General features: G+C 39.7%; 1 protein-coding gene across 1 annotated transcript in view; it reads left to right on the top strand.

Moving 5' to 3' along the window:
- Window positions 1-1,024: 1,024 nt before the first annotated feature.
- zdhhc17 (zinc finger DHHC-type palmitoyltransferase 17) overlaps window positions 1,025-20,614 on the top strand; it is a 39,043-nt gene continuing 19,453 nt past the window's right edge. Inside the window, exon 1 of the mRNA XM_063460649.1 lies at window positions 1,025-1,098. Within this exon, the coding sequence (XP_063316719.1) occupies window positions 1,036-1,098 (63 nt within the window). The 5' untranslated portion in view covers window positions 1,025-1,035. The remainder of the gene's footprint in view (window positions 1,099-20,614) is intronic.

Raw genomic sequence — 20,614 nt, 5'->3', positions numbered from 1 at the left:
TTCTATAGCAAACACCAGTCTGACTGCCTGGTGGTCACACAGCCCACTAAAGGTCACTGGGCCTCAGGCCACCCTCATGAAGTCTGTTTCTGATGGTTTGTTCAGAGACATTCACACCAGTGACTTGCTGGAGGTCATTTTGTAGAGGTCACTCTGGGAGTGCTCATCATGTTCCTCCATGCACTGCTCCACTGCTGATCAGAAGGAAGAGCCGCCAGATGTACTGTACAATATAAAGCGCCTTGAGGCGACTGTTGTTGTGATTTGGCGCTATATAAATAAAATTGAATTGAATTGAAATTGAATAGATGCCCCACATGCTAAGGAAATGTCTCCGTCATTTGCAAGCATTACAGAAACCTGGGGATCAAAAAGACCTGTGCCAGTTGATGGGTACTGATGAAAACAGTTAACAGTAAGTTCAAATATTACTGTTATGTAAAAACAAACCACGTAAAAGCAAAAGGACTGTAGTGTCAACACTGTTTAACATCCTTTTTCCACCTGTTGGGCCACCAGGCCAGTACATTAGACATTTTACTGGCTGCTTGTATATTTTTAGTGGCCCACAAAAAAATCCAATTTAATAAATTTTTACCCTGCTATACAAATATATATTTTACATTGTAAATCTATCTCCGAAAAAATAGTAACTAAAACATTAAAATAAATGTGGCAGAGTCAATAACGTGCTACTCTGCTGCAGGTACTGCTACTGGTTTTTCCAGCAACCCTGAAAAAGATGAGAGGATGGATGGATGAAAAATAAACCATCATCTTTAGTATATTATACTTCCCACCCCCAGAACGGGGTACTAACACACACAAACCCCGAATAATTTTATAGGAAACATAATAAATCATAGTAAATATATTTTTGCTGTACAACTGTAGACATCCTTTCTATTATGTGCTGTGACCTGTACATCACCAGTGTTTCTGACAGATCCTCTCTTCTCTTCCTCCTCCTCCTCGGCTGTTCCCCCCTGCACTGCCTCCTGTTTCCCACAATGCTCAGCGAGCATCACCACCAAGATGGCCGACGCTATGGAGGAATATGAGAAAGAAGCTGGCTGCGTCCCTATTCTCCATCCTGAGGTATGGTCACTTGGGTTCACGCCTTCGGACGAACACATGAACGCAAAGTAAAGGCGTCACCTCCCTCTGCGTGCCGGTGGCTTTGTGTTTTCCCCTTTCTTTCTTTTTTTGGAAAACCCGATGCCCCCTGCAAAACCACCGGTGGGGGGGTGGCAGCCAGCTAACGATGCTAAAGGTGCTAGCGCTAGCCCCCCTCTCGCTGCTGCATAGCCTTTTAATGCTGGGCAGATGTTCGTGTCATTGGTAACGATAAGCCAGGTTGTGTTTTCCCTGGAAGTGACCGTACAGCGAGTAAACAAGCCTGTTGTCCCGGTTTAAGTTCTTGTGGGAAGAAGTAAGGTTACTGATTAATTTTGTACGACGTTAGCTTTGTAGCTAAACTGACAGGAATCACACTAGCTGCTGTGATGTATATGTAGTATAGGTGGATGTGAAGCTGTTGTGTACTGTCGGTAGTTATGATGATAATAATAATAATAATAATAATGATGATAAAGTGCTATCAGCTAAAAATGGATATTTAAAACCTGCACTCTGTTAGCTAACTGCATACAACCAGTTAGCTAACACAGCAGTAACAGTTGTCAGTAATGGTGTTTGTGTTTGTGTGGGAGCGGACCACCCGGGTCACAATGCTTTCTGTCACCTAATATCATTAGACATGGTAAGTTATTACTAGGCTCGTTGTAACTCCCTATAATACTGTAAATACTGTACATAAGTACAGATGTGAGGTTTTCCAGTGTTTCCTTTCTATTGATATTCCACAACAATTCAGAGGGAAATGGCACGTTTCACTTCACTAACATTTATCTAACAGCTTTTCTAATGGACGAGTTTTCTTTACACAAAACATATGAAGACTTTGTTGTTGTTTTATTAACTAGAGATGTCCTGATATGTGAGGCAAACATTGGTGTTGTCCTGTTGGTCAGTGTTTATCAGCTGTCACATAAGTTGTGCATTGATTAGTTATTAGGAGCTATTGTATCCAGAGCCAAAACAGTTATTTGATTAGTAAAACAGCTGGTTCCAGCTGTCGTGTTCAAAAGTTGTAGTTGAATGTCAGTTTTTGAACTGAACAGTCAGCTAATGCAGAAAGCAATTAAAACCACACTTAAAATAAATAAAAAGATATATAGTCTGCATTGAGTAATTGTATGTTTTTTGTAAGCTGTTTTTTGGTTTATGCTTACATTTACAAGCACAGAACTATTTAATTTGTCCTTTTACTTAAAGAATCTGAATACTTCATCCGCCTCTGTATTTTTGTAATATATTAAGATAAACTAATTATTTTTTTAGTTAATAATAGAGGATAATTTGTGACATATTTGTCCGAAAATAATTGAAGAAGTATTAAAGTGTTAACTAGCCTAGCTAGCCTGAATGCAACATATCTGTAGAAAGTTTGTCCATTTACCTAGATCTTTAAGTTGCAAACCTATTCAAGGCCAAGGTGACCAGCTTTACCATTATTTAGCATTGCTGTAGAAAGTCACGTTTAAGAAGTGCTATATAACAATTTAACCAAGGGCGTAGATTTGGTTTTGGCATTGGTGGGGACGGATGATTCAACCACCAAACCCTGCCCTGTTTCTTTTCTTTTTCCTTTTTGTCTTTGCTTCTTGATAAAAGGGGACAAATATACTTGCCTACATATGCTATTCTACATGCTTTTAAACCATTTAAAATTACAATTCAATATCCAGCGATTCAATAATCACTGGATATTGGTGGGGACATGTCCCTTCCGTCCATGCCAAATCTACGCCCTTGAATTTAACATTTCATACCTCAGGGTAGTGGTACATTTTGTTAGGTTAGCTATTGAACACAGCCTGTTATCAGTTGCCATCTTTGCTTGACGGGTAATCTAATCATCAGGGAGAGTTTTGTTTGAATGTAATGCAGTCTGGTAATGCTTCAGTGACGGATGGCTTGCTTTTCACTCTCAACAGTTCTTTTTTTCTTTTTCTTTTTTTTGCTGCTTTGTGGCCAGCAGGTCAAGCAGGCTAGTTTACCCTCAACCATGCTCAGTAACTGTTAAAGCTGGCAGTGAAAAGAATTCATATCGTAAATGTCTCCAAGATGCTGGCAGGATGAGTTGATGTACTTGGGCTGGTGATCCAAATAGTAAAATTCAAGCTCTGAATTTACGAATCTTCTTCACATATTGGGCCAGTAAGAACTCAAATAGTAATATTGCATGAACAGGCAAGTTGCCACTTTTGAATGGTTTTGCATGAAGGAAGTCCGTGTTCTTTTGTCTTTTGACTGATCCTAGGTTCTTTACAATATCAAAGAAACTATTTTGCCATACACCCAGCAGTGAAATATAATACCACTTTATACCTCTATAAAGTGGTACTGCTCTATACTGCTCTATACCTAAGAGCAGTAGGGCTGGGCCATATTATACCGTTCACGGTAATACCAGTATAATGTTAGGCAATGATAAGAAAATAAAATATCGTGATAGAATATGGGTAAAATGCACATGCGCACATGGCCGAAAAAGCATGGCGGCAACGGAGAATGAGAAGAGGGAAAGCGGATCGTTGAGTGAAACGGATTGAATTTAACAGAGTTAGAAGTTAGCGGAAGTTAGCTCGCTAGTTTCGCTAGTTACCTAAGCGTGATATTCCATGTTCTGACTGAGAGATTTCTGAAACAATTAAAACGTACAGCTCTGCTATCACTTCCAACATAAATGAAGACAGGAAACTAAACAGCAGTGACGTTTGTAGGGTTACTGAAGTTGGGCTAGGTGGTATATAATGATGTGCTACGTGATCGCTAGCGACACAGCTATGTTAGCATAACATAAACAGTGAAGCTGCAGGATGAACGCTAACACTTTTCCACTCGATAAAAGTTAACGTGAGGGTTCCTGATGGTTAGAGACAAATGCAATCGCATGGCAGGATGCTGTAAACGGACCAAACTTCAGTCAGGAGAACAACTGAGATAATCCATCCACAATACGAGGTTAGTCATTAATATACTGCAACAACATGGGAATAGAGCAGCTGTGATAGAATACAGCATTAATGAATCAATGGCACAGAAGTGGAGGAAGCCAGAAGAATGAGTTGAATAAAGTTTGATTTATCTGACTGCTTTGTTTCGCTTAATGTGCCTTATAATCCCGTGCACCTTATGGTCCGAAAAATACGTGTTTGACTTTTTTATTTGACACACTGCAGTTTAATGTTGCAAAGCTCCTCTTTTTAACTTTAGTGGATATTATACATGGTTATGCTCAGGATATGTCAGCCCATTTCTACTGGAAATGCCCTTTGGTTAAACTTTCAGCAAGGAATTTGCATTTGCACTGTTACATTTTTATATAGCTTTAATGCACATAAAAAACAGCTGCTTGTTTAAGTGAAAATAAATGGATGGTTTTTTTTGCGCTAGTAAAGTTGTAGAGTTGTATTTTGTCTCGCATCAGTTATATCGTCAGTTATATCATTATCGCAAATGTTCAAATATATATCGTGATAAATATTTTTGGCCATATCACCCTGCTCTAAAGACCAGTAATGATGGCAGACTTGCAGTTTAATAAAACCATGTGGTTAATAAACTGCTTTTGGAGCTTGAAGAGTTCAGCAATGGTCTGGTTCATCTTTATCATTGGAACTACATCCAAAATACTCCCAAACAGGGGCAGAGACAGTTTTCTGGTTTACTAGTCCCATCACGTTGTCCCCAGCAACTGCGGTTGCTGTCTTTGTCTGCTGTGCTGCCTGTTTCAATAGTAGAGATTGACCTACAAGGGCCCTATCATACAGTGGTATGAGTGGGGTTGTATGCTGATAATTTCCATGATTTTTCTGCATAAATCATTGGTTGTTTGGATCAGCAATTTCAGTTAAATATATCATATAGCAGACAAACACAATGATATTTGAGAAGTGAAATGAAGTTTATAGGATTTACACAAAGTGTGCAGTAGTTACTTAAACAAAATTAGCCAGGTGCATAAATTTGGGCACCCTTGTCATTTTATTGATTTAAATGCCTTTAGCACTAATTATTGGAACACAAAATTTGTTTGGTAAACTCATTGACCCTTGACCTACATACACAGGTGAAGCCAATCATGATAAAGGGTATTTAAGGTGACCAATTGCAAGTTTTTCTCCTCTTTGCATCTTCTCTGAAGAGTGGCAACGTGGGAGCCTCAAAACAACTCTCAAATGACCTGAAAACGAAGATTGTTCACCATCATGGTTTAGGGGAAGGATACAAAAAGCTACCTCAGAGACTTCAGCTGTCATTTTCCACTGTGAGGAACATAGTGAGGAAATGGAAGACCACAGGCACAGTTCTAGTTAAGGTCCGAAGTGGCAGGCCAAGAAAAATCTTGGATAAGCAGAAGCGATGGATGGTGAGAACAGTCAGAGCCAACCCACAGACCAGCTCCAAAGACCTACAACATCATCTTGCTGCAGATGTTGTCACTGTGCATCGTTCAACTATTCAGCGCACTTTGCACAAGGAAAGGCTGTATGGGAGAGTAATGCAGAAGAAGCTTTTTCTGCGCACATGCCACAAACACAGTCGTTCGAGGTATGCTAAAGCACATTTGGACAAGCATTCATTTTGGAATAAAGTGTTGTGTGGACTGATGAAATTAAAATTGAGTTATTTGGACATAAGAAGAGGCGGTGTGCATGGCGGAAACAGAACACAGCATTCCAAGAGAAACACTTGCTACCCACAGTATAATTTGGTGACAGTCCATCATCCTGTGTTGCTGTGTGGCCAGTGCAGGTACTGGGAATCTTGTTAAAGTTGATGGTCGCATGGATTCCAGTCAATACCAGCAGATTTTTGAGAACAATGTTCAAGAATCAGTGACAACATTGAAGTTGTGCCAGTGCTGGATATTTCAACAAGACAACGACCCGAAACACTGCTCAAAATCCACTAAGGCATTCATGCAGAGGAACAAGTACAGCGTTCTGGAATGGCCATCTCAGTCCCCAGACCTGAATATTATTGAAAATCTATGGTGTGACTAGAGCTGGGCGATATAAGATTTTTTCATATCACGATATGTTTTTTTCATTTCAGGCGATAACGATATATATCACGATATAAGCCAAATAACTACATTTGTAAGATTTAAATGTGCCGTTGCTCACAAGTAAAATGTGAAATAATCTGCAGCTTGTTTTGATTTAAATATTTATTTCCCATAATAAGTTCAACAGGGTAGATGTACTTAAGGAACATGAGACTTCAGTTTCAGATAAATAAAGGCAAATATTGCAAACTACACAAAACTCAGCCGCTAAAGCGTTTAAGTTTCAAAATAGAACAAACAAAACAGACTACTAAATTGTCAATTCCACTTAGAAATAAAATATTAATTCTAAAAATAAATCTTAGTTTGTTTTACAGAAGAGCAGACAAAATTGACTAACTTTTGTCAATATCAAATAAACTGAGAACTAAAAGGAAATTCTCAGTCTCTCCTTGTTGTATAGCTTAGCTTTTCAAACAGTTTTAACAGTTACTTTAGTCTGACAAAAGCCGAATGACGAATTAGCGCTTTCAGCCAGAGATTGAGCATGCACCGGTTTATTGTATTTCCAGACTTGCTTTCGGCACAATTTACAGTGCGCGCTACTCTGTTTTTTGTACGACTTGAAATAGCTGAAATACCTTCACACTACGGAACGTCTATGGCCCTTCCGTTCGACAAGCTCTCCGGCATTGGAACCAGCATCTGTTTTTTCTTCGGTAACCTTCGCTCACGCTCTCTGTTGATTTTTCTCTAGTCGGCAAACTCATTTCCTCCATTACCTGGGCAGCCCGGCTGCAAAAACAAATACACATGTGCGCCTTGGCACTTGTGCTGTACGTAACAAGTCACGTGACGTGACGCTGCGGCTGTGATTGGTTCGGCTCTGCGCTACTTAATTTGGATTGGCTGTTCTTTTTTTTTTTTAAGAGGACAAGAGAGATGAGGCCTATCGCAATAGTTAAATTTTTCTATCGAGAAAAAGTTATTTCGCAATACATATCGTTATCGTTCTATCACCCAGCTCTAGGTGTGACTTAAAGCGGGCTGTCCATGCTCGGAAACCATCAAACCTGAGTGAACGGGAGATGTTTTGTAAAGAAGAATGGTCCAAAATACCTTCAACCAGAATCCAGACTCTCATTGGAAGCTATAGGAAGCGTTCAGAGGCTGTTATTTCTACAAAAGGAGGATCTACTAAATATTGATGTAATCTTTCTGTTGGGATAATTATATCCAATAATTAGTGCTAAAGGCATTTAAATCAATAAAATGACAAGGGTGCCCATATTTATGCACCTGCCTGATTTTGTTTAAGTAACTATTGCACACTTTCTGTAAATCCTATAAACTTCATTTCACTTCTCAAATATCATTGTGTTTGTTGGCTATACGATATATTTAACTGAATTTGCTGATCCAAACAACCAATGATTTATGCAGAAAAATCATGGCGCTGAACCTCTGGAGCTTAAAAATGAAGCCAGTGCATAAGTGGCAAAAACTGCAGTTCTTCTACTGTCTCCAAAAGGAAGTCATTTAAAATACCCAACTTTAGAGCAGTAAAAAGCATGTTTACTGCTTGTTGCAAAAATGGTTTTTCCTTAAGGATAGTTCCCCTCTTTGAGCTGTTTGGACTGACAGCTGCCCAGACACAGGTAGCTCTATCACTGCTAGGCTTTATCTCTGCTTGAATTTAGGCGAGTCACTGAGGTGGACTTCACCCCTGTGTTTTTGTGTGTGAAATTCTCATGTTTTACTTGTCTGATAATTAACAATAATTAGCCGTGCATTACACTTTATGGATACAACTTGCTAACCAAGCTAGCATTTCCTCATAAGTCAACACTCCATCTTTTTGTCCAAGCATGGTTACTTTTGGCTTAAAAAAAACCCAACAACATTAATGCTGAGCCCAGAACTGATAGGTGATGTCACAGTGGCCAATTATGGATGCTTTCCGTGCTCTAAATGTTGCATTTAGGACAGCTTGTTAACGCTGGATCTGTATGTTGCCATCAAGTCCAGATATCTTTAATATATCCCTCTCAGGCACACAGGTGGGGAAGAGAAATTAAATTGGCTTGGTTTGAGTGGTGGCACAAAGACTCAGTATAAGATAAATAAAGATTATTTTGAACTGCAAGTCATATAAAGCTACCTCAGCAGAATCCAAGAATAACAACACGGACCAGAAAATGACCATAATGGGTCCCTTTAATTGGAAGCAAAGCATATGTATATTTGACAGTACTGAAACTCATCTGGATGTTTAATATCTCAGTGTTCTGTAATACTGTGTTACTGAACAACGCTTAAGTAGAACCCTGTCAGATGCATTCATTGTGTATGAAAGCTGTATGGACTGGAGAGTTTATTTTAAAACTTGCTAAACTGACTCGAGAATGAGCCTCTAACTCAAAATTTGCAGTCCGGAGACTACATTTATAGACATTTAAGTGATAATAGACAAAAGCATCCCTTGAATAGATAAATGGCAAGTGCTTTTCTCACACAAAGCAGCTGGTCTTTCTGTGTTGTTAGGATTATGTGCATCCACACCCACTGGTTCCTCAATTTAAATACATAAACCGAGTACTGCTTTTCTCCTCTTTTCCTTTCTTGTGTGATAGATTGAATGCTTCCTCTCTGTAATGCTGTAACAGTGAGCTGTACAATGCCATAATGAGCTTGCTGTTACTATTATTGCAGATTAGGGTTAGGGTTAGGGGGTTAGGAGGAGAGTCTTTAAAAAATTAAAGACTCTCCTCATTATTGGAAATGAAATGAGGAGAACCCTCATCTTATTTTCTCCCCTAACACAGTCCTTCCTGCGTGTTTGTGTGGAGTTGCCACTTTCAGACTAACTTAGTGAATAATCATTCTGTGCTCACTGCAAGTAAGCTAGCACTTTTATTATATGCAGGAAGTGAAGGCCAGCTAAAGTTCAAACCAACCAATAGAAGAGATTCCCATAGGTAAAAATGTGCTCAATACTAGGGGTGCAACGATACTCGTATCGATATTGAACCGTTCGATACAGTGCTTTCGGTTCGGTACGCATGTGTATCGAACAATACAAAATTTTTAATTTATTTTATCAACTTTTCTTCTGACGATGCTGTCTGTGTTGAGAGCTCAGTGGATCTGCGTTCGACTTATCCGCCTAGGCTGCACTGTCGAGCGCAGATCCACTGAGCGCAGCGCAAGCTAGCAAGACAGAAGCTAAGCTCGTTGCAACATAGCAAATTGAACCTCCCCCACCCTCATTCAGATATGGCCTTTGGAACTATTTTGGTCTTCATGTGAAGTATGACCCTGAAGGTAAGCGCGTCATGGACAAAAGTAAAACAGTATGTCGGATGTGCCACGCAATGCTCAATTACATGGGTGGGAACTACTGCGTTAGCGCAGTTAGCTTGTTAACGTGTTGACGCCGTCCAGCCGCGGTAGCTCGTTAACGGAGATTTGCCGTGTTGTGGCGTTAACGTCATTTCAGATTAACGCTGACAGCACTAGTGGGAACACAATGAATATGGCTGCACATTTACTCCGACATCATCCTAGTGCAAAGACAAGTGGAAGCAGACAAAAACAACAAGCACACATGCTACAGACTTTACCCGAGTCATTTAGACAGCCGTTAGCACATGATTCTCCTTATGGGGACCTGATATGTTTAATATGCTGCTGAGAATATACCCCAGAAGAAGCGTATAGTATAGCTTTTATTTTGGAAAGAGCCATTTCTCTGTAATAAACTCTCTTTTCCAAAGATGAGGGATTTCTCAATCAGATATTTATTTTTTTATTACTTTGTCGTTTCAGCAACATTAAATTTAAAAACTGTACTTTTGAGTTAAAATATATATTTATAATTTTAATAAATGACAAATTAAAAAAGCATGAACATTTTTTTTGTATCGAAAAAATATCGAACCGTGACACCAAAGTATCGAACCGAACCGAACCGTGAATTTTGTGTATCGTTGCACCCCTACTCAATACTTTTGTATATTAAAGCTGATAAAGTTTTCCATTCAATAATAAAGTAAAGGCAAGAACACAGCTGGGGTCTCTCTTTGTCTAAATGTGGTCTTTCTCAATTCTGTGTGCCATGAATTCTGTGTTGTTTCCTGCTGCATCATTGCTCAGGAGCTGTCACAAAATGACCTTTGGCTTCACATCTACCTGTCACCAGTAGTAACTCATAAATTGTGTTTTTCCTGTATACATAAGTAGGCTTGGCTTGAAGTTGCTCCTCTCTTTAGCACAATCTGAGTCATTCTGTAGATCCTGAAGAGCTGAGCAAGTTTAAATGTGTGAGACACCTGAAATCAAGAATCAGAAGTTCAGTTGTATATTTCGAAAGGCCTCTGTTTTGCTTTTTGTTTGCTTTGAACCAGCTTAGTCTGGCACTTGGAAATTTCGTCTCTTGAGGAATGTAAACAATAAAGGGTTGTCTTATTTGGAAATTCATTGGAAATTCAAATTAGTGTTGTTTTGTCCATAAAGCGCACATAAAGGTTGATGACATGCTCAGCCAATTGCAGTGGTAACTTGGAAAATGCTTGGAGCCTTCTTATTATTTCTCTCATAAAAACGGTGTTTCTCCTCTGCCCCGCTTCCTCATCCATGCATTCAAACTGTGTCTTGAATATTAAATTAACTCCTTGAAATAGCTCTAATTTCAGACGAAATCCAATTGTGATCTATGGCTATAGCCAGACAGAACTCCAGTCTTGGCAAACTAGGCGTTGCAGATCCGATACAATTTTTGCCTAATGCACTTCAGATTAAAACCAAATTGTTGGCCTCATAGTTTGATTTGATTCCCTTTATTGAAGTATTACTACAGTTATGTCAACTGATTTTGTTGATTCTACTGTCATAATAACTGCTTATTTTTTATTGTGATACTGTCCAAGGCACCACCACCCCCTGTAGAACTGTTGCCATATGTCCTACCAACCATCTCCACCAACAGAAGCCAAGTGTACGCCCTCAAAAGATAAGGTTTCAACCTTAAATCAATGGCATTAGTGAAGTAGATGCTGTTTAACTGGTAATGTTATCCCGCCTTCCTCCTACCTAACTGTTATATTCATCACAAGTCAGCAGGTACGCAACGAGGAAGCTTAAAGAGGCACAGGCTGCAATTATCACTAGAGTCACAAATGCCATCCTCAGCTTTTTTTTTTTTTTTCTGATGGCAGGAGAGACAGAGTTGGTGGGGGTGGCCACAGAGACATGCGAGGGGTCAAAGGTTACTTACAGAAAGCGATGGTGCTGGAGAACGTGATGTAACATCTGGTGTCTGTGAGTCTATAGATGTGCCCGCTCTTCCCGCTTCCCTCCGCTAAGAGGAAAGCAGATTCCTTGACAGAATTGCACACAACTGAATATTCAAGCTTTGAGTTTCACATTTAGTATCCGGCTTCTGTTTGTCAGCCAAACAGAAAGGAAAAAAAAAGTTCAGTGCAGTCATGATCATATTTAAATAATTTTCAACAGCTCTCTACACCCACTTCTTTTATTCCCTCCCCTTGGCAGTTGGACTAAACTGAAGAACACATGGGGTTGTTGTAATAGGTTATGTGGATTTGTCAAATGACCAAACCTTGGCAGTGAAAGTACAAATGAATTCTGGCAGCTTTGATGCTCCTAAAATAGAAAGAAAAAAGCAGGAGGTAGTCACCTTCATATATCTGCTCCACCCTTGTCTTCTATCCTCTCCCTCAACCTGATTTACCATGTAAAACAAAGTTATAGGTTGTAGCTAGTTTTTCCTTCCCTCATCACTGTTTGAATGGTGGTCTCTCTGATGATTTGCAGTGCCTGAGATTTAGGTACCATAGAGAACTGCCTCAATCTAAAGAAAGCAAGATGATTTCCTTTCTGAAACCCTAGACTAAGCTGTATTTTTTTTAATGCTACATTTTTTGCACGTGATACGTATGGCTGATGTTAATCTTGCTAATACTGGTTTTTGAGGCCTGGTTCGAAAAGCAGACAATGCCATATTACTGTATGTTAAGCCAGACACAGTAAATAATACCTTTTAATGTAACGGGGCTAGAAGAAGAAGGTTCAGAGTGTTTTGGAGTTCACATTTACTCATCCTAGTTTCCTGCCACAGTCCAGAGGCACATGTGTTTGGTTAATGGCTTCTTTCAAAAGTCTTTTTATTAAACAAAGGTTTCAATATAATGTATACAAAAAAATGCTTCAGAATTTTCCAAAATTTCAATCTTGTTCCCACCCTAACCCTTAAAACAACAAATAGTTGGCAGCCTGCGGCCCAACAAAACAAAAACAAAAGAACAAACAAAAACGAAAAACAACAAATAGACTCATATAAGAGAAAAAAAAAAAAAGGGGGGGGGGTTTCCTTGGACTACTCAGTAACAATAGTTGAGGGCCTTTCAAAAAAGTCCAGAAAGGGAGACCACAGTTTATAAAATTTATTTTTAGACCCTCGAACTGTATATCTAATTTTTTCTAAATCCATACAGGACATTACATCTTTTAGCCATTGTGTGTGTGAAGGGGGAGAAGAGTCTTTCCATTTCAGCAATATAGCTCGCCTGGCCAGCAGTAATGAAAAGTTTAATATTCTGAGTCTGGAGTTGGACAGATTCAAATTCTGGACCGCACCAAATATAGCACAGAGTGGCTCTAGTTCAATTTGATGCTGCAGGACTTCAGACATCGTATGGAAAACAGATTTCCAAAAGGTAGACAACGAAGGACAGGACCAGTACATATGAAACAATGTACCAGGAGCACCCCCACACCTTATACAGGCTGGGTCCACCCCTGGATATATGTGTGCCAGTCTATCCCTGGACCAATGCCCCCGATGAACTATCTTAAATTGGATAAGTGTATGTCGAGCACACATTGATATATTATGAACCTGGCCAAGGATAGAGTCCCACAGTTCATCCATAATATGAAAGGTAAGGTCCTCTTCCCATTTAGATTTGATAGCAGCTATTGAAGAGCATTGTAAATTGGAAATTAAGCTGTAGACGGCTGATATTATACCCCTTGAGTTTGGGTTGACCATTAAAAAATCATCTACTGGGTTGTGCTGAGGCATTTGGGGGAATTCTGCTGTCACACTCTGCACGTAATGTCTGACCTGTAAAAAGCGAAAAAACTGAGCTGCAGCTATGCCAAATTTGGTGGATATCAGAGAAAAACTTACAAATTGTCTGTCTTCATATAAGTCTGCAAAGGATTTTAGGCCCTTTCTATGCTAGCTATGAAAAGCATTATCTGCCATTGAGGGAACAAATAAGTGGTTTGCTGCAACTGGGCTTTGAAGTGAGAAAGCCCGGAGACCCAGACTCTGCCTAAACTGAGACCAAATCCTAAAAGACTGCTGGACAACTCTATTGTTACTGGGTAGAGGCGATGCCAAAGGGAGTGATGTACCCAAAGTCGCAGGTAGAGAAATTTTCCCACTTGAATATGACTCCATGGCAACCCAAACTGGTGGTGACGATTCGAGATGATAGTGTCTCCAATATAACAAACACCTAATATTGGCGGCCCAATAATAGTACTGGAAATTGGGTAGGCCTAAACCTCCAACCGACTTGGGCCTTTGAAGAATAGATTTCTTCAATTTGGGAGCTTTACCATTCCAAATATATGAAGTGATTAGTGAGTCTAAAGATTTAAAAAAGGATTTTGGAATCAGGATAGGGAGGCATTGAAAGACATATAAGAATTTTGGAAGTAGCATCATTTTCACTGAATTAATCCTACCTATTAAAGATAAGGATAATGGGGACCATCTAGACAACATATACTTGCACTGTTCCAGCAGGGGGAGGAGATTCTTCTTAAACAAACAATTAAATTGCTCTGTGACACTTATTCCAAGGTAATCAAAGTGATCTGTGACTATTTTAAAGGGAACATTTACCAAATCCAGATTCTGAGCCCTCTCATTAATCAAAAACAGTTCACTCTTATTCATATTAATTTTGTATCCAGAGAGCTGACTAAAACCGTTCAGTATATTAAGTACAGCAGGTAAGGAGGTAAGCGGGTTGGAAAGAAATAAGAGAAGGTCATCAGCATACAGTGAAACTCTATGCTCAATCCCCCCCCTCCATATGCCTTTTATGTCCCCACTGCCACGGACTGCAATTGCTAATGGCTCAATTGCAAGGGCAAAAAGCAATGGGCTTAAAGGGCAGCCCTGTCTCGTTCCGCGGTGGAGCTTAAAATAGTCCGAGTAGCGACAGTTAGTTACCACTGAAGCTGTGGGGCTTGCGTAAAGAAGTTTAATCCATGAGCAAAATAAGGGGCCCATTCCAAACCTTTCTAAAGTAAAAAACAAATATTCCCACTCCACCCTGTCAAATGCTTTTTCCGCGTCCATAGCAATAAGGCATTCAGGCACGACATGGCCAGGGGCATAGATAATATTAAAAAGTCGCCGTATGTTAAAAAAGGCATGCCGATTTTTAATAAAGCCAGTTTGGTCGGGAGAAATTATAGCAGGTAGAATTTTTTCCAGTCTGTGCGCCAGTAGCTTAGACAGAATTTTAACATCCGTGTTTAACAGAGATATAGGCCTATAAGAAGCACAGTCAGTCGGGTCCTTGCCCTTCTTAAGTAACACTGTGATACAGGCCTGGTAGCATGATGAAGGAAGTGCCCCAGAGTCTAGCGACTCTGTAAAAACTTCGCAAAGGAAAGGAGCCAAATCGTCCGAGAATTTTTTATAAAAGTCTGCAGAAAATCCATCAGGACCAGGAGATTTCCCAGATTGCATAGATGTTATTGCCGCCTGAATTTCCGCCTTTGAGATAGGGGCTTCCAGAGTCTGTCTGAGCTCTGGGGAGAGCAAGGGCATATCAATGGAGTCAAAGAAACCATGTAAATCTTTTACATTAACAGTGGACTCTGATGTATATAACTTACAGTAAAATGAAGAAAAAATGTCATTAATCGCCTTCTGATCCCTAGTCACCACTCCATTGTCCGCCTTTACGCCAGTTATAATTTGTTTAGCCCTAATACCACGCAGTTGAGTGGCCAAAAGCTTACCGGTCTTTCCACCATGTTCGTAAAAATCGCTCTTGTTCCTAATCAGACATCCTTCCACTTGTCGAGTGGAAAGTAGATTGAGTTTGGTTTGTAAACTTAAGCGTTCTTTATATAGTGCCGGTGATGGTGACTGAGCGTACTGCCTGTCGATGTTTAAAATCTGGTCTGAAATAAGCCTCTGTTCCCGCTGTGCACACTGTCTTTTAAATGCTGCCACTGAAATGATTTCTCCTCTCAGAAATGCCTTCAGGGCTTCCCACACCGTCCTGTTTGGCATACCAGGTGTTCTATTCTCGTTAAGAAAAATTTTAACTTTAGAAGAGATGTTAGAAACAAATTGTTCATCCGTGAGCAGCAATGGATCCAATCTCCAGAGTCGCAGCCTTGAAAAGCTATTTTGACCACAAGGGGGGCATGATCCGAGACAGTAATACTTTCATAGCTGCAGGATCTTATACTATTAATTAGCAAATTGTCAATGAAAAAATAATCTATTCTAGTGTAGGTGTGATGTACATGTGAGAAGAAAGAATAGTCTCTACCAGTAGGAAACTTTGGTTAATTGCTGATTGCAAATGTGAGTGAGAATGATGGTCTGCCTCTTTGTGTTAGCCCTGTGATAGACTGTTGACCTATCCAGTGTGTACCCCACCTCTCACCCTGTGACAGCTGGGCGCCCCTGCTACCATGAACTAGATAAAAAGCAAAGAGGTTGGATGGTTGCATTTATGCTTTATTTTCTGAAAAGCCATAAGTAGGCTTGGATACTACTATGGTATACCAGGGTATGTAGAAATCTTTATGGTAAAGTTTTTAATACCATCAAAAAACACAAGTGCTTCTTATTTTATTAAACAGATTTGAAGATACCATGTTTTGTAGTACACTTCATAAAAATGCCACTACCGTTAACCCTACATTGGCAAACAGTCATCTGAGCTCTTTGGGCTTTAAAGGATGGACACAGTGATCACTCAGCCAAGTGCTCTGGTTGATTAGTTTTATATGAGTATTCCATCATTAGGGCTGTGCGATATGACCAAAATCTCATATCCCGATATAAGACATCTGTCGTCCCGATAACGATATAAATCACAAAATTTTAACATTTTCTGTAAATTCTGTGAAACTCGGGCAGCTCGACTTGCGTGAAGTGTTTCCAGCTGGGCGTCGTGTACCTGGAGTCGAGTGTTTTAACCGATGCATGAAACTATACATTTTTAGTCATAAGTTGTAACGGCCGCTGTTTTCTTTGTGAGTATTTATTACACGGCGTGCTGCCAGGAAAAGCCTGTTCTAACGTTTGAGTCTAAGGTTTATTTTTTAGCACCTGACGGCTCTTTTAGCTTCTCATCCGTAGTTACTCTGCATCTTTCACGTGATTCAGTTTATTTTGAAAAGCCTCAACAGGATCTTTGAGCTTTATTGTGAAAGGTTTATGTGGAAAATAAACAAGCGGACACGCGATGGTTTTACCGTTGTTGCTAACCACAACGCATAAAAACAGGTGCTTGTCCGTCCGTAGTGTGGTTATATAGTATATAAGTATAAGAGAAAGAGAGAACTTTAAGAAATGAATATAGCCACTACAGTGACCATCAAAACCATGAAAAAATATTACCGTAAACAGTTTATTTTGCGACACCGCGAAACAAACGATAGTGTAAAATGAAACGATAGATGTTTTTATATCGTCATCCAATAAATATCGTTATATCGAACAGCCCTACCCATCATATGTTTCATAAATGTCTGGAAGATATAAATAAATAGATAGCACTGAGTGCTAACACAGGAACATATGTTTATTGCTCATGCAGTTCAACAAAAAGATTCAGAGATTGCTGTTCAAAAGACGATCACGTGTGGACACTTGTACATATTTTTTGTATTAATTATACGTCGCTGCTCAGTAGTGTTTAAGGCTGGCTGCAGTCACAGCTGTCACTGGCAGATTTACTCAGCTTTGATGCATCTAACTCTGTGGGCTAATCATAATATAGTAAATCGTGATTTTTGTCCTGTAGCTCAGCATGTGTTTGTACAGATGTCTCTATGAGAAAAGAAGCACCTCACTGAGCTGTGTATTCTTTTTTAAATTGTTATAAACTAGTGAAGCTCTTATATTCTTGTTAAACAAACCTGTCTGCATTGCTTTTTCCTCTGCACTTTTCACCTTTTCCCGAAGGTGGCAGACACACGGGTTCCACAGTTAGATCCCTGTGACTCTGTAGGGAAGTCCAAGCTAAACACTGAACATAATCGTGAGCTTGTAGTCCCTGTGGCCCCTGAGATCTCACCTCAAGCTACCTAGCAGCTCTACACAGGTCTGTCGTATCCTCATCCACCTCCCCAGAGGATGCCTCATTATTTCTCAATCTTAAGTGCATGGCAGCAGCAGCACAGCCAAAAAGGCGTGAAAGGCTGTGTAAAAGACGAACCATATACTGAGATTTTAAGGTGGTAATGTTGCTGGAATACTGTAAGGTTGGTATCAATTCCTGAGACATGATCACAGTTTAGACTCTAAATTTCATACAGAATTTGTATCTCTCTCTGCCTTGTGTGTATGTCTTTTTTCATTTTAAAGGGGTCTTAAAAAGCAGCGAAGAAGAAGCAGCTTACCCCAGTTTAACATTTGGCTCAGTGCTCACAAAGTTACGAGTCTCACTGGCTAAAGGCAGAGTGGGAGCCTCTGTGTTTACCAGATGCAGCTCTCATTTCCGGGTGATCGAGGCTAATTGTGGTTTCTGAAGCGTTACTATGGAGGCTAATTGAATGTGAGTAGCACAGTCACCATATCCATGTGACAGAAGAGATCCTCAGCAGCTGCAGGACACAACAAGCTGGTCTCCTGCTGCTTTTATTCTCTTTTTATAATTGAATACTGTGATTAGCTATTTATATAAAAGCTGAAGTGTTCTGGAGCACTACACAGTGTGTCTGCATTTCCAGGAGCCTGTCCCCTGCAGTGCACTGCGTCCTAAACTTGTTTCTGTCACAGTAGTCTTTTCAAGGCCTTTCTGGCCCTTATGGGCCAAATATGCTAGCTGCATTGGTCACGGTGCATGCAATCAGTGACATTGCTGCAGCTCTTCAGCGTCAGTGCTGAGGGTGCGAGTAGGTTTAGAAGATTTGTTCAAATGAAGACCCATGCAGACACATTTTCTCCTTAAGTCATCTGATTTCACCTCTTGTTGAAACAAATGAATGAAATGAATCTTGACTGACATCTTTATCACGTAGTTCTGTTGCAAATGTCTGCAGAACAGTTGTTGTCCTCGCTGGTCTTACATGCTTACTTCATAGCATTTGGTTATAGTCATCTAATTTCCGTCCCAAGTATTTACTCCACTGCAAGTTTTGTTCCATATGTATTTTGTCACATGTGCCCTTGTTGACCCTGCTGTTGTCGGATAATAGCCATCTGTTTATGTTTTTGCAGTTTGAACCAAGCCAAACCAAAATTGCATCTAAGAATCAGTAAACAACTGTTTATGTGTGGTGTGGTATCTTGAACGTTTTCCCAGTATGCCAACCCAGTGGGGATATTTTATTTTCTTCTTCTTTTTTGCCTTTACGCTGTTGGTGGCAATATATGGACTTACTTGGACTCACACATGAACAGAAGTTTGGTGTGATTGGCAAATCACATTTTTGGTCTTAACTCGAACATTTCTTTGGTCGTCATGACCACGTTTCAAACAAATGTCCAAAGAAAATAATAAAACAGTGAAGTGATGTCATTTTATTTCCAAAAAAGGCAAGTCTGGTAGTAGTGCTGGGCGATATGGAAAAAATATTTATCACGATATGAATTATTTTATATCACGATAACGATATATATCACGATATACCACATGACCTGTGGTCATCTGGAAAGTATGCAGTCTGTAAACAGCGAGTGGAGAGGGTGCAGTCTTTGTTTTGAGTTACCGTAAAGTGTGTTGCAAATCCGGGTGCATGTAAAGCAGCACCATGTTGCAAAACCACAAGACAGTTTCTTTGCGAAAAATATCATTTTTTTATACTTTATTTTCTCTTGCATAAAGTTCAGAGCATGTATAGTGAGAAGACAACACTAATATATTTGCACAGGCTATTTAACCCTTTAAGACCTACCATAGAACCAAGTCCGCCAGAGCTTATCTTTACATTTATTTATTTTGAGTGTCTTCATAGTTTTATTTTTGAGATACACAAATTTTTATATATAAATGAAAATAAATAAATGCAAATTTGCAAAAAAACAGCATGTGCATCAAAATAAACTATTTCCAACAGTGTAATTTGACTTCTAAGCATCCCAGAAACGATACAGAAGAGCATAAAGTCAAACATGACTTTTAAAAACACCAACATAGACTTTGAAGCTTAAAAAACTACATTTTCCGCGAAAGTGACGTCACTTCCGGTTTCGGACAGGTAATGGCGGACATGCGATAGTTGCGCTGACTTATATTCCAACTAGGAAGTGTTATGAACAGCTGATCGGATTGGCAAAGCCTGTTTCTGGAATATTATGTTTTTGTTGCTGCAAGTCTGGAATATTATGTTTTTGTTGCTGGAAGCGCTTTTTATGCAATTTTTGCAAAGCTATATGTGGAAGAAAACCGTGACCTAGGGCAAGCTAATGGAATAAGATGTAAGTACAACCCCTACGGTTTCATATGCAAAAAAAAAAAACATTATTGCACTACCTTACGTGGTTACAGTTCTACAGGGATTTAAAAATAGTTAGGGAAAACGGAGTGTGCCTGCTCTGACCGGTTGTAAAGGGTTAATGATATATTTTATGTAATAATTTGTAAAATTCGGGTTAGAAACGATAGAAACGATAGAAGACAAATGGCACGATAGACACTTTTCTATCGTCCACACGATATATATCGTCATATCGCCCAGCACTATCTGGTAGTAAATCTAGTTAATATTGTCAGGGTTGCAGTACACTTGATGGCCTGTGTCCTCTCATCTTTTGACAGTTTTGAATTTGACACAGTTTGTTGTCAACTTTCGTCAAACAAGTCTGTGCACAAATGATAACATGAGGCAAAGTGGATCCATGCTTTCCTACTCTTTACAGCTAATTCTGCTCCTGCTCTCCAAATGTTGTTCTCCGAATGTCGTCTCAGTTTACTGATCTTAGGAGTAGCACCTGATGTGTCTTCATCTGCTTCAAGGTTGAGCCCGTTGTTCATTCAGAGATGCACTTCTCCATTCCCTGATTTAACAAGTGGTTTTTTGAGTTACTGTTGCCAAAGCAGTCTGCCCCGCTCTGGCCCTCTGATTTCTGATATTAACAATGCTTTTTCGCCTTTACAAATACCATGATGCTACCTAGTTACTCGACTCCGTGCTGTCCAAGTCCAACTTCTTAGAGGGACAAATGGCGTTCAGCCC

Source organism: Pelmatolapia mariae, linkage group LG17 (genome assembly GCF_036321145.2).
Source record: "Pelmatolapia mariae isolate MD_Pm_ZW linkage group LG17, Pm_UMD_F_2, whole genome shotgun sequence".
Taxonomy (NCBI): domain Eukaryota; kingdom Metazoa; phylum Chordata; class Actinopteri; order Cichliformes; family Cichlidae; genus Pelmatolapia; species Pelmatolapia mariae.
The sequence above is the reverse complement of the archived record's forward strand: the minus strand, read 5'-3'. Positions and strand labels throughout refer to the sequence as shown.